Source organism: Monoraphidium neglectum (assembly GCF_000611645.1).
Source record: "Monoraphidium neglectum strain SAG 48.87 unplaced genomic scaffold scaffold01039, whole genome shotgun sequence".
Lineage (NCBI taxonomy): Eukaryota > Viridiplantae > Chlorophyta > Chlorophyceae > Sphaeropleales > Selenastraceae > Monoraphidium > Monoraphidium neglectum.
This window is the reverse complement of record NW_014012589.1, coordinates 1-12,566: the sequence shown is the minus strand read 5'-3', so window position 1 is coordinate 12,566 and position 12,566 is coordinate 1. Positions and strand designations below refer to the sequence as shown.

The 12,566-nt window shown below is 66.6% G+C and overlaps 3 protein-coding genes across 3 annotated transcripts; 2 read left to right on the top strand and 1 right to left on the bottom strand.

Moving 5' to 3' along the window:
• Nucleotides 1-192: 192 nt before the first annotated feature.
• Nucleotides 193-2,438, bottom strand: MNEG_6420 (glyceraldehyde 3-phosphatedehydrogenase; the record flags this gene model as incomplete). Its single annotated transcript, XM_014045106.1, has 5 exons — nt 193-633; nt 836-1,003; nt 1,334-1,415; nt 1,738-1,948; nt 2,324-2,438. The coding sequence occupies 5 exons, from the start codon at nt 2,436-2,438 to the stop codon at nt 193-195; spliced, it is 1,017 nt and encodes a 338-aa protein (XP_013900560.1).
• Nucleotides 2,439-5,239: 2,801 nt separating this feature from the next.
• On the top strand, nt 5,240-6,304 carry MNEG_6419 (hypothetical protein; the record flags this gene model as incomplete). Its single annotated transcript, XM_014045105.1, has 3 exons — nt 5,240-5,427; nt 5,681-5,854; nt 6,106-6,304. The coding sequence occupies 3 exons, from the start codon at nt 5,240-5,242 to the stop codon at nt 6,302-6,304; spliced, it is 561 nt and encodes a 186-aa protein (XP_013900559.1).
• A 2,753-nt stretch (nt 6,305-9,057) lies between these two features.
• Nucleotides 9,058-12,500, top strand: MNEG_6418 (hypothetical protein; the record flags this gene model as incomplete). Its single annotated transcript, XM_014045104.1, has 4 exons — nt 9,058-10,071; nt 10,506-10,673; nt 11,036-12,339; nt 12,449-12,500. 4 exons carry the CDS (start codon nt 9,058-9,060, stop codon nt 12,498-12,500), a joined length of 2,538 nt encoding a protein of 845 aa, XP_013900558.1.
• Nucleotides 12,501-12,566: the final 66 nt, after the last annotated feature.

The following is a 12,566-nucleotide window of genomic DNA, read 5'->3' as shown; positions in this document are numbered from 1 at the left end:
TGCAGTCAGCACGTTGGGTGGAGCGGTCGCTGACCCCGGGTAGGGTGGCTGCGGGTGCCTCCAGGTAGGGTAACAGCAGATTGTGAAGCAAATCTGCCGACACAAGCATCCAGATCATCGCTACAAAAACCGTTTCCAAGAACCGTTATCCAAACAAGTCACCCAGCCATTAAGACTCAAGGCCAAGTGAAATCACGCATAATCGCTAAGGGCTGGTTGCGTGCGATGTGATTCTGGAGCCAGGTCAAGGTCGCACATAATCGCGTCGCACGCAGCCTGTCCCCTGCACTCACTGGGACGCCGGGCCCTCTCAAAAGCGCACGCCGACCGAGCGACACGCAGCCCCGCAAACCCCCACGCGAGCAGGCCCCGCCCGACGCCTGAAAACCACGCGTCGCCCCCCACCTGGGTGGGCACGCGGAAGGCCATGCCGGTCAGCTTGCCGTTCAGCTCGGGGATGACCTTGCCCACGGCCTTGGCCGCGCCGGTGGAGCTGGGGATGATGTTGCCGTTGGCGCCGCGGCCGCCGCGCCAGTCCTTCTTGGAGGGGCCGTCGACGGTCTTCTGGGTGGCGGTGGTCGCGTGGACCGTGGTCATGAGGCCGGACTGGATGCCGAACTTGTCGTTCACGACCTGCGGGGTTGAGGGGTTGAAACGGTGACGTCACGCTGATGTCAGCACAGACGACCGGGTGGGGGCGGCGTCAAGCCCTGCATCTTGCCTGCACCACCACTGCTGGTCGCTGTTCTTGTCTTTGCTGCAAAAAGGGGGGTTGCAACCACTGTGCGTGACGCAGCTGCGCAACACAAGGCCTTTGGGGTGGGGGCTGCCGCACCTTGGCGAGGGGCGCGAGGCAGTTGGTGGTGCAGGAGGCGTTGGAGACGACGTCCATGGTGGCGGGGTCGTACTTCTCCTGGTTGACGCCCATCACAAACATGGGGGCGTCGGCGCTGGGGGCGCTGATGATGACCTTCTTGGCGCCGCCCTTGATGTGGGCAGAGGCCTGGGGCGCGGGGGGGGGGGGGCAGTTGCGTGTTCAAGGCATCCACCGTGGTGGTGGGCTGCAAGGGCCGCCGGCCGCGAGGTTGGTGTGCGGATCGCAGTGACTTGCTCTGACAGCGCCAGGGGTTGACGGGGTGTTTCCAGGTAGGTTGCGGAGCACGGCTTGCCAACTCGCCGCGCGGGCGGCCGCCGCTGCACTCCCTCGCCAGCCCGGCCCAGACCAGGGGATGCGAGCCGAAGCGGTGGGAGGCGTTGTGGAGCTTGCCGGAAGCGGGGGTTTTGGATGGTTCGTGCGTGTGACCCCCATGGGGCCCCAGGGCTAGGGCCGCACCTTGTCAACGGTGGTGAAGACGCCGGTGGCCTCGACCACGTAGTCAGCCCCAACCTCACCCCACTTGATGGCCTCGGGATCCCTGTAGGGCAGGCAGGTGGCGAGGACGCACAGGGGCAGGGTCAGATGGTGCTGTGGGGCAGAGTGGCCGATAAGGCGTGTACCGCTTCTGGCGTTAGCCCCGCCAGGGCCCTTAGTACGGGGGTTGTGCTCTCAGTGAGGAGACCCGCGGCGTACTGCTGCCTTCTGGAAATAAGGCATCTCCCCGCCCGAGCCCGCCCGCGCGTCGGCGCACGCGTCTCCGGTCTGTCACCAGATCCAGCGCTCCGTCAGGCGCACGCCAGGCGCCCCGCCCCCAGCCCGTCAAGGCCACCGAGCGCCGTGATCCCAGGCCCCGCGCTCACTTCTCGGTGAAGGTGGTGATCTTGTGCCCGCCGATGACGACGCCGCTCTTGTCGCCCTCCACGTCGCCGTTCCAGCGGCCGTGCACCGAGTCGTACTTGAACATGTATGCCATGTACTCCCCCTCGATGAAGGGGTCGTTAATCGCAACGACCTCGACATCGTCGCGGTCGAGGGTGGTGCGCAGCACCAGGCGGCCGATGCGGCCGAAGCCTGCGGGCGCGGCGGAGGGAGGGGCGAGCGCGCGGCAGGGGGCAGCGGCGGCGGCAGCGTCAGCGCGGCGACGTCAGCGCGACGGTTTCGTGGTGAGGGCGGCGGATCACGGGCCCTAGGTGTGTATGATGACCCCCGGATGATGCTAGGACTTTCATGCGACCAGGGGCTCCTAGGGCGTCGCAGGGTTGTTGCACGGGTGTTGCGGGATGTCTGGACTGCGTGCCAGCGGCTGCCGTTGATGTACAGTGGGCGCAAGATGAGCGCCGAAGCCGCTGAGAGCTCGTCGTCAAAAGCGCGGAGCCGAGCGTGCCACCAGAAAGGTCGCCCGCGTGAGGCGGGGATGATCTGTCGGCTCCCGCGTGGGGTCCTCACCGTTGATACCGATCTTGATCTTATCCTTGGTACCGGTGGCAGCGGCGCGGGCCACCACGGACCGCCGGCTGGCGGTCCTGGCCACGGTGCGGGTGGACATGCTCTGGCTCAGCATGGCTGCTGTGTATGGGGCGTCTGAGTGCTGCGGGAGTGTCGAATCTATTGTTTGTTTGGTGTACAATTGCTGTGCGAGCGATCAGGAGCGTTATTCGCGCAGTTGTGCGGGGTGCTTCGTGGTGTGACAGCAGCCGGGAAGCACGGGGTAATCGGACGCGTCCTCAGCTGGTGCACGCGCGGTATGGAGCTCGCAAACCCTTCAACAAGCCCCTCAGCTCGCGTGCAGATTGTTGGCGCCGCCATCAGCGCGGCGGCTTAGGATCCCAGCAACGTAGGTGACGAGTCGCTCTGCAGGCTGCGCATTGTTGAGCCTTGTCATAAGGCTGCAGCAGTGCTGCTGCTACATATGCACATTCTTGATATGCATGTGGCGCAGAAATCCACACCCGCGCATGGGCCATGTGTGCGCTACCGCGATTTTCGACTTGCATGCGGGCAGGGGGCAACTGCCGAGAGAGTAGTTGATTGCGGCGGCGTCAACGGCAGCGCACCACATTGCGAAAGAGAGCTCCCACGCAGCTTGCCTGCACCTGAGGTACTCGCCGGCAGCGAGGCGGGTGTAGGCTTGCCCTCACGCGTCATGCGGCGAGGTAAATCTGAATGTGGGCGCCGCTGCCGTCCAAGCGCGCAGGCGCTGAAGTGCTGCAGCTAGAGCACGAGGCATCATTGATATTGCAGTGTGTGTGTGTATGTGTGCGTGTGTGTGTGTGTGTGAGTGTGTGATTGTGTGTGTGTGTGTGTGTGTTTGTGTGTGACGGCGGGCCTCGCAAACCTGGCCCCGCTAGCGTGTATGGGCGGGTCGAGCATTGAATAAACCCACCTCCCATGTCATATGGCACATGGCATTGCGATGTGCCATGTGACATGGGAGGTGGGTTCATTCAATGCTCAAACGGCTTGCGGCCACATTTGATACGTTGTGGTGTATCCGTCTCATGCATTGGAAGGAGTCGGTGTCAGCTTTGAAATGAGACTGACGGGGAGCCATGCCATCACACCCACTGGGCCTAGTTGCTCGTTGCGCCCTGGTCTCCACTTCTCTAGCCCCAAGAACGGTGAAAGCTGCAGATAACGACCACAAGAATAATAATTTACCGAATTTGCAGCCATATCGGGCTTTGAAAGTCGGATATTAAGGGATTGCAAGTCAGGTGAGAAGCGGCCAGGTAGCTCCCAAGTTCTCTTTCCTACCTGCCCTCCTGCGAAAGCGAGAGTGGTAAAGTCTCAAGCTTTTGCCCTTGTATCTCAGCCGATCATAGGTATCCCCAAGCTGGTTGGCCAACCCAACCGAGTCACTGATCGGGTCCACAGCCCCTCTGCGAGCGGGGACCCAGCTGCTTAGGCATACGCAATCCGATACAAGTGCTACTCAAATCATACAACAGGCCAACATCTGCAGAGCTGGACGGCCCCCGTGCACGGCCGCCGCACTCGAGCGGGCAGTGCGTGCTGACGACGCGCGCCTTTTCATCAACAGCAAGGTGCACGCGCCTGCTGGGTGAACAGCAGCATCAGCCCACCGCTCTGCCATGGCACATTGGTTCACATGCAACTGCATGCAACGCAGCGGGGCTCGTTTGAGTGTGCTGCTGCCTCTGGTTTTGATGCGCGCTTTGGCGCACAGTCGTGTTGCCTCGCGCAGGCCGCGCAACCCCATTGCAATGTGCGCGTCCCCCCTGCGCTGCTGCGCCGCCACGCCCGCAGCCTCCGCCGCGCGCCGCACGCAGCCTGCAACGCATAGGACTGAAGGACAGCAGCTCAGAACCCTGAGCGCCGAGCACTTGGCCAGGCGGAATCCTCGGCTGGCAGGCTGTGGGGGGCCAGCCCCGCGATGCTGCGGGACCCGCTGCTCCCGCGCATCAGCCCAGTCACGCCCGCGGCGGCGGCGGACGACGGCATCGAGGATGCCGCGCCCCCGGGCCGCAGCCCGCGTGTTTCAGTTGTGATAGAGGAGGAGGAGGGCGCAGGCCAGCGACGCGGCGGCGGCGGCGGCGGCGGGAGCGGCGCGGAGGGGGCGACGCCAGACGGCCGGCGGGACACGTTTGGCGTGGTCGTGTTCAATCTCTCAAAGGTGCTTATTATGTGACTAATGGGTGACAATCCATGGTACCCCAAGCCCTCAGGTGGCGGGCTCAACGCAACTGCAAGTGATCAAATGCATGCAGCTCGCCGAGTCGTCCACGCTGGTCGCACTCGTTGGCCCCCAGGGCCTACCCTCCATGCGCCTGGGACCCCCACTTGCAAGGGCGGGCACGTGGTGCATGCACTGCTAGCCTCCTCCCAGCTCTCGGCCCCACGGCTCGAAACCGGTTTGACTCTCCAATACACGTGTCCATGCACCTGCTTTTGCAACTGACAACCGTGAGTGCGTGCGCGTGGGCTTGCGCAGGTTATTCTTGGCGCTGGCATGATGGCGATGCCAAAGGTGGGCTGCGTGTCCCGAGGGTTTGAGCGATGGCCGCATCTGAAGTCCAAGTTGTGACAGCGGCATAGTGGTCATGCCGGCAGCGGCTGCACACTTCTCGGGGTGCTGCGGCAGGCATCAGGGCGTCACTGACTCGCCCAACCGCCAAAATGCCTGCAAGAACAACACGCCCTCACAAAAATGCAACACACTCATACACATGTACAGACACATGTGCACACATACATACATGCACGGGCACAAGGGCACACACACACACACACACACACGTGCTTGCACACACACACTCCATCCCTCTCATGTCCACGCAAATCTGTGTGACCCACGAATCGTCTGAGTTTTGTCAACCCCTCCCTGGCGCACCTGTACAGGCGATGTACCTCCTCGGACTCGTGCCAGGCTCATTACTCATCCTGGCCATTGGACTCCTCACTTATTTCACGCTCGCGCGCGGCCTCATAGCGGGCTCCGACGCTTTAGGAACCAAGTCCTATGCGGCCCTCGTCAACCGCACCCTGGGGGCGCGCGCGGAGGGGTGCCTCCAGCTCAGCGTCTTCGTCACGTGAGGGGCCGGGGTCCGCGGCGGCGCAGCGGCGGCAGCGGCAGCGGCGGCGCGGCCGCTGCGGGCAGGGAGGGGTGTCGAGGGACAGGGAGGGAGCGCACCTGACTGAGCTGACGCAGCTCGCGGTTTGGAGCACCCCGACCTAAGCACCCCGCTGCCACGCGCGGCCCCAGCAGCCTCCCTCGCGCCGCCGCCCGCCTGCCCGCCCATGCTTCCCGCCGTCTCCGCGCGGGCCCCCTCCCCGGGCCTGCAGGTGCTGGGTCATGCAGGTCGTGTTCCTCGTGGTGATTGGCGACATCCTTATCGGAGAACCCCCAGAATTCCACGGCCTGATCAGGGAGCTCACCGGCCTCGCCAGCGGCCCCGCGGCGTCGCGGCCGCTCGTGCTGGGCGTGCTGAGCCTGTGCGTGCTGCTGCCGCTCGGCAGGTGTGTGTATCCAAACGGGAGGGGGACAGCTGCGCCGCTGTCACGCTGGCGGCTGTATACAAAAGGATTGTGCACGTTGCAAAGCTTCCAGCTTCTTTTCAGGCCAGTCGTGCATACTGCTGTTGCGGCCGCTGCACCAGGCAGCTGTCTACCCTGCCCGTCACCCACTGAATTCTTACCTACATCCTGCAATTGCGAAGTTGCTTGTTGGTGCAATAAATCTACATCATTTTGCCGCCATCCATGCGCAGCCTGCGGAGCATGGATGGTCTTGCGGCAGTCAACATTGTCGGCGTCGGGTCAAACGGTGTCCTCGCCATCCTGATGGTCACCCTGGCCGCGGCGGCGCGCGCCAGCGGCGAGGCGCAGCCGCTGCCGCTGTGGCCGCACTGGAAAGGGCTGGTGGCGGCGCGCGGCGGGGCGCTGGGTGAGGCGGGGCGCGGGGGCTGAAATTCCCGGAGGGGATTTCCGCCAGCTGGCGCTATCGAGGGGACATTACAGAATCTTGAGTGCCGCCCATGCTCCCTATTTGCCACGCCCTCTCTTGATTGCGAGCCCCTGTGCGCCGTGCCGATGCCTTTGCAGGGGCGGCGCTGTGCCTGGCGTCGACTGTGCCCATCATCCTCAACTGTTTCGCGTGTGGGTATCCTGGATTGCCCACCCCCGCCATGCAACCTCGGGGATGGGCGCCTGGCATCCAGCTGTTTGAGGGCACCAGCAGCAGTGCAGCTCGCCAGTGCATAGGGGCTGTCAGAGTGGGATGCCTGCTTCTCGGCTTTCGCTGTCTTGGGGAGGGAGGGTGTCACCCCGACACCCGCGCCCGCTTAAACCCTGGACTCGCCAAAACACACAATGCAATCCGCCACCCCTCTGCGCCCTTCCCCTACTAAACTGTCGTTCCGCACCGATTTCGACCTGAAAACAGGCCACCAGGTGAGAGGGCGCCGCACGGGCCACCAGGCCAGGCCGGGCGTGGCAGCCGCCGGCAGACGCGTTGCACACCCCCGCACGCGCCCCGACACCCCCTTCCCTGGCTGCCCTCCCTGCATCCGTTGAGGGCGCGCTCTGCTGCGGGCGCGTCCTGCCGGCCGCCTTCCGCGTGCGCCGACGGCCCTCCGACCCTCACGTCACCCCCTGCGCGCCGTCGGCCCGCCGCTCCACGTTTTCCTTGCCAGTCTCTGTTCCCCCTGCTGCCGTCCCTGCGGCCATACAGCACGGCGCGCGCCCAGAAGATGGTGGCGACGTCTCTGAGCGTCGCGGGCATCCTATATTACGTCATCGCCATGTGAGCGGCGCGGCCACCGCGCCGGCGGACCCCCCGACCTGCCGCCGCCGCCTGCCCTGTCCTGCCAGTCTCCCCTGTTTGCTTGCTCTACCCGGCCTCACACTGTGCGCTGTCTTCAAAGCGTCTGTTTCATCCCTCATCCTCCAAGCGGTTGCCTCTGGAAAATCCTGTGTTTGCTGCGCGCCCGTTCCCTCTGAAACGCCCGAAGCGACCACCCCAGCACCTGCCCCTGCCAGACACCTTGTTTGCCTTGCGCCTTCGCATGCGCACCTGCACGGCACATCCCTCCCTTCCCGTAACACCTGCCGTATCTCCGTGCTTCTTTTCTTCCACGCCGGTCCCCCTCCCCAACACCCGCAAACGGCAGCTGCTCGTGCCTCGTTTTTGGGGCCTCCCTGCACGATGACGTCCTCGCTGACATCAGCGTCGTCCGCATGGCGCCGCTGCTCGGCGGCGTCGCGCCCGCTCACGCGGCGGCGCTGACTGTGAGGATTGGCTACCTTCTGTCACTCACTGGGTCATTCGTGCTGCTACTGTTCCCGGTGAGAACAAGACTTGCCACTGCCGGCGCCGCCGCATCGCAGCGTTCGCCGCAAAGGAGCTGATGCATCCAGCCCGCCGCGTTGCGCGCGGTTGTAATGGCCTTGCTCTGATCCTGCCTTCTGGTGGACACGAAATTATGCATGAGTGCATGCATGCTCGTACCAAGCTCACCCAGGGACACGCAAACTCCATCGTGCACGCGCTCGCATGCACGCGCACTTTTGCTCACACACACACACACACACACACACACACACACACACACTCTCTCTCTCTCTCTCTCACGCATATGCATGTGCGTACGCATACCCGCAGGCACGCCACGTGCTGGCGGAGGTACTCTTAGGCAGCCACGACGCCCTTGCGCCGCGCTGGCTTCCGATGACCCTCGGGCTCGAGTTCTCAGTCTATGTGACGGCTGTTTTTCTGCCGACGATCTGGGACGCGCTCTCGCTCGTGGGCGCGACTGCGACGACGACGCAGGCGTGGCTCGTGCCCGCGCTGCTGATCGTAGCCGCAGAGCGGTCCGCCGCGGCGGCCGCGCCATGGCGCGGCGGCGGGGCGGGCCGGAAGGCGCGGGGCCGGCGGCGCGGCGGCGGCGGCAGCGAGGGGGAGTGGGGTGAAGCCGAGGGGCAGGGGCTGGCGGGTAGCCCTCAGGGACCGCGGGGCGTGGGTGGCCTGGGGGCTGTGGGGGAGCAGTGGCCGCAGCCGCCCGCGGGAGGCTCTGCAGAGGGGGAGGCAGCCGAGGGCGGCGCAAGCGTCTCGCAGTGGCGGCGCGCGGCGCGCGTAGCGCTGTCGGCGCTGATCTTCACTGTTGGGGCCGCCATGTTCCTGGAGGCCATTTTGGACGCCGTCTTGAAGGCGCGGCGCAGCTAGGCCGCGGCGCCTGCGGCGGCGGGGCCGCGGCGCTGATGCGCCGTTCTGCGATGCGTTCCCCGACGGGGCGAGTCCTCAGGGGTTGAAGGCGCGGAGCGAGTCCTTGGCTGCGCCCAGGTACCCACGTATGACGGGAAAGCGACCTGTGCGTGTAATTAGCACGCAACACGGCTGCTGACACACAGCATCATGGCCGGCTGGCAGGGCGGGGCGGAGGTGTTCACGGTACGGCACGTGTGCACACGTCAGGAAGGGCGGACATTAGCCATGGGGGGACATCGGCGTGATGCATCACGATCAACGGAGCCAAGCTCTAGCTGGTAAACACTTCGAGTGCCTATCTCGTTAACGCGTATGCAGCGTCTCTGTTCGCTCCAACCGACCTTGAAACCGTCCCCGCGCCCTCATCGCGAGCCCGAGTGCGCGCGTGTCCACCGCTGATGAGGGCAGCTCATATGCCCAGTCGTAGCACGTAAATAATGACGAGGGGGGCTCGGAGATGAGAGCTCAGCCCAGCCCAAAGACCGGGCTGCTGGTGCTGGTGCTGCAGCTCCTGCTGCTGTCACCAATCATAATCGCATCAGGCTTTGTTGACGCGGATATTTCCGAATTTGAAGCCAGCACAAGCGCGGACGGCACGACCGGTGCAATCGGCGCCGACAGCAGCGCGCTCGCGCCGCTGGTTGCGCTTGCCGCACACAGCACCCCGCAGCACGGGCAAAAGCTGTCCCTTTGGGGCCGCCTGCCCCGAGCACAGCAGCATAGGGCCCAGGAAAATGTCAGCATCAGCAGCAACAGCACCAGCAGCAGCGAGCAGGAGCGGCGGCGCCTGCAGCAGGGGCCGTCCGGCGCCGCGGCTGGCATCCCCGGCCCCGCGGCGACCGCGGTGATCGACACCTGCGGCGGCGCCGCCGGCAACCCCGACGCCGTTGACGGCGCGGCGGTTGCGGCGATTGCCGCGCAGCTTCCTGGGGACCCCCAGGTGCAGCTGACCGCCGCCCGCTACAGCGGCGCCTGCCGCGCGCTCGGCCTCGCCGCCTTCTCCCAGGCCAACGCCCTCAGCGCGGTCATGACCGGCGCGGTCGTCCTCAGCAGCGGCGCCGCCGCGGCCGCGGCCGCGGACTTGAACGCCGGCGGCGGCGCGTCGACGGCGTTCGGGGCGCCGGCGGGGCCGGACAGCGGCTTCCCGCCGGGAAGCTACGATGCAGCTGTCCTGGAATTAGACATCCAGGTGCTGCCCAGCGCCCCCCCAAATTCCCAGCTGTCCCTCAGCTACATCTTCGGATCCGACGAATTCGACGGCCGCGGCGGCAGCCGGCGCCCGGACCCGATCGTATTCCACATCCGGCCGGTCGGAAGCTCGACAGCCACGAGCCTCGCGCTGCTGCCCGGCGGCGGCAGCCTGCTGGGCGCCGGCGCGCGGCCGCCGCCGCAGGTTGAGTTTTACGACAACGGGCCGAGCGCGGGCGGTGGCGGGTCCCCGCTAGCGACGGCGCTCGATGGGTTCACCCAGGTGAGCTGTTTGGAGCCCCCAGCCCCGGCCCTGGGGGGCTGCGCTGTTCGCAGAGGCGGGCGCGGGGCTGCAGGGGGGGGCACAGGGAAGGGGTGGGAGCGCCGGCGACGGACAACGAGCCTGGTGGTGGCAGGAAGGGCACGCGATGCAGCAGGCGTAGACTGCTGATTGGTGATTACGCGATGTCCGCAGCCGGCCGCTGGCACATGCTGGTTCCCCGGGCGAAGCGCCTGTCCCAGCCGCGCCGTCCTGCCTGATATGATGACCGCCTCTTCACCCGCCCCTGAACCCCGGCAGCCGCCTCTGCCTACTCCCACGCACGCACGCGCACGCGCACACACACACACACACACACACACACACACACACACTCTCTCTCTCTCTCTCTCTCTCTCTCACACACACACACACACACACACCCGTGCCCCTTGCAGCTGCTGCCCTCCAGCGGCTACCCCGTCCAGGCAGGCGGCGCCTATACCCTGCGCATTGGCGTGGCCGACGCGGGGGACCCGAACGTTGACTCGGCCATCCTTTTGAAAACAGGGTCCCTCGTGCTGACGCCGCCGCCGGTGGTGGACGCTGGGGGCCCTTACAACTCGGTGAGCAGATGTGCACTGGAAAAAAACAACGTCCCGCTGGTGCCTGGGGCGGGTAGCGGCAGCAGGGGCTGGTGGGTGGCGGCTGGGGGCTGCTAGTGTGCCTATCAGGGCGGGCGACGTCGGCATGGGCTGCTTGGCGGACGCGTCGGCCTGCAAATCTCGAGGGGTGCTGCGGGGCGGGGGTGGTGAGTGGACGGCTGGGCAGCGGTCGCCTCCTTGGTGCCAGAATGCATCGCAGCTGCTTGGAAATAGGGGAAGCCTGAAGAACACTTCGTGCTCGCGGGTCGAAGCGTCTGCCTGCACAGACCGCTGACCCTGGCGTTCACCAGTCCACAACCGGATAACGAACCGCCCCCGAGCAGTTTGCCGGCGGCGACCTGAACCTGGCGGGCACTGCCTCGTCAGCGATCGCGTTCGTCCCGATCGTGGCGAGCGTCTGGCGCGTCACGCCCTTGGGAAAGCCGAACCTCGTTGTCGCAAAGGCCGAGGGCCTCGCGCCGACGCTCAAGGCGCCCGGCGCCGGGAGCTACACGGCCGCGCTGACCACGTGGGACGCGCGCGGCGCGACGGCGCGGGCGGCGGCGCGGCTGGAGGTCGCGCCGGCGCTGCCGTCGTCGGCGGGGCCGGGGGGCGGCATGGTGACCGTGAGCAGCGTCTTCTCAGGGGACCCTGAGGCTGCCGCCGCGGCGCTGTACGCGGCGCCGCCGCCGTCGGCGCGCCCGCGCGCGACGATCACGCTGCCTAACGGCGGCGTTGTGCGCGCGCGTGCGGGGGAGTCGCCGCTGGTGGCTGTCAGCGGCGCGAGCAGCCTCAACGCGGGCAGCTTCCAGTGGAGCGTCACTCAGACTAAGCCCTACATGCAGCAGATCGACCTCGGACTGCCAGCCCAGGGGCAGCCCGCGGAATTTGAGCATGAGTTCCCGCCGGGGGATTACCTTATCAGCCTGCAAGTCCAAGGTTTTGGCGGCGGCGGCACACACTCGACCCAAAAGCTTCTGTCTGTCCAGGTCAACAGTCCGCCAGACGCCAACGCGGGCGGCCCTTACTCCGCCGCGCCAGGTCAGCCGGTCCAGATCACCGGCTCCAAGACTGCGGACTCCGACGGCGACCCGATGACATTCTCTTGGACGATCTCAAAGGCGGGATCCTCGGACGCGCTGGCCGTGTTCAGCGACGCCGCGCCGTCGTTCAGCATCAGCACGCCGGGCGATTACCGGGCAGCTTTGGTAGTAAAGGACAGCATGGGCGGCGAGGGCAGCGCGGCCGCCGACATTCACATCGCGTGGCCGAGCCCGCCGCCTCCGCCGCCGTCCCCGCCGCCGCCGCCCCCCCCGCCGTCGCCGCCACCGCCGGCGCCGCCGCCGCCGCCGCCACCAATGGTGATGGCGTACCAGCCGGTCGCCGCCCAGGTGCCTGGCGGCTGGACGATGCCGCCGGCCGCGACTATCATCAGGCGCGTCGCGCCGGCGCCGCCGCAGATGCTGCCCCTCCCGTTCGGTACGACCGCCGCCGGCGGCCCCGACGGCATGGCCGCGGCCGCAATCGGGCCGGGCGGCCAGTACATGCAGCAACCGGCGGCGGGGCAGCAGGCAGTCCGGTCGGGCTACGGACTGGGCGCCTACCAGTCCGGGCTGGGCGGCGTCCCCATGACCGTCGGCTCCCCTTTGTCGTCCCTCCAGAGCTTGGCGCCAAACAGCCAGTGGTCCACGGTGGCCAGGGGCGGCGGCGGGGCCGGCGCGGGGCAGGGGCCGCCGAGCGGCGGCGGCCCTGCGGAGGTACAAGCGGCCAGCCTGCTGCCGAGGATGCCGCGGATTACGGGGGCACTGACGTCTGGGGGGAGCCCCATGGCCGCGGTGGACGAGCTCAGCAGCCTCATGAAGATGACGTCACAGG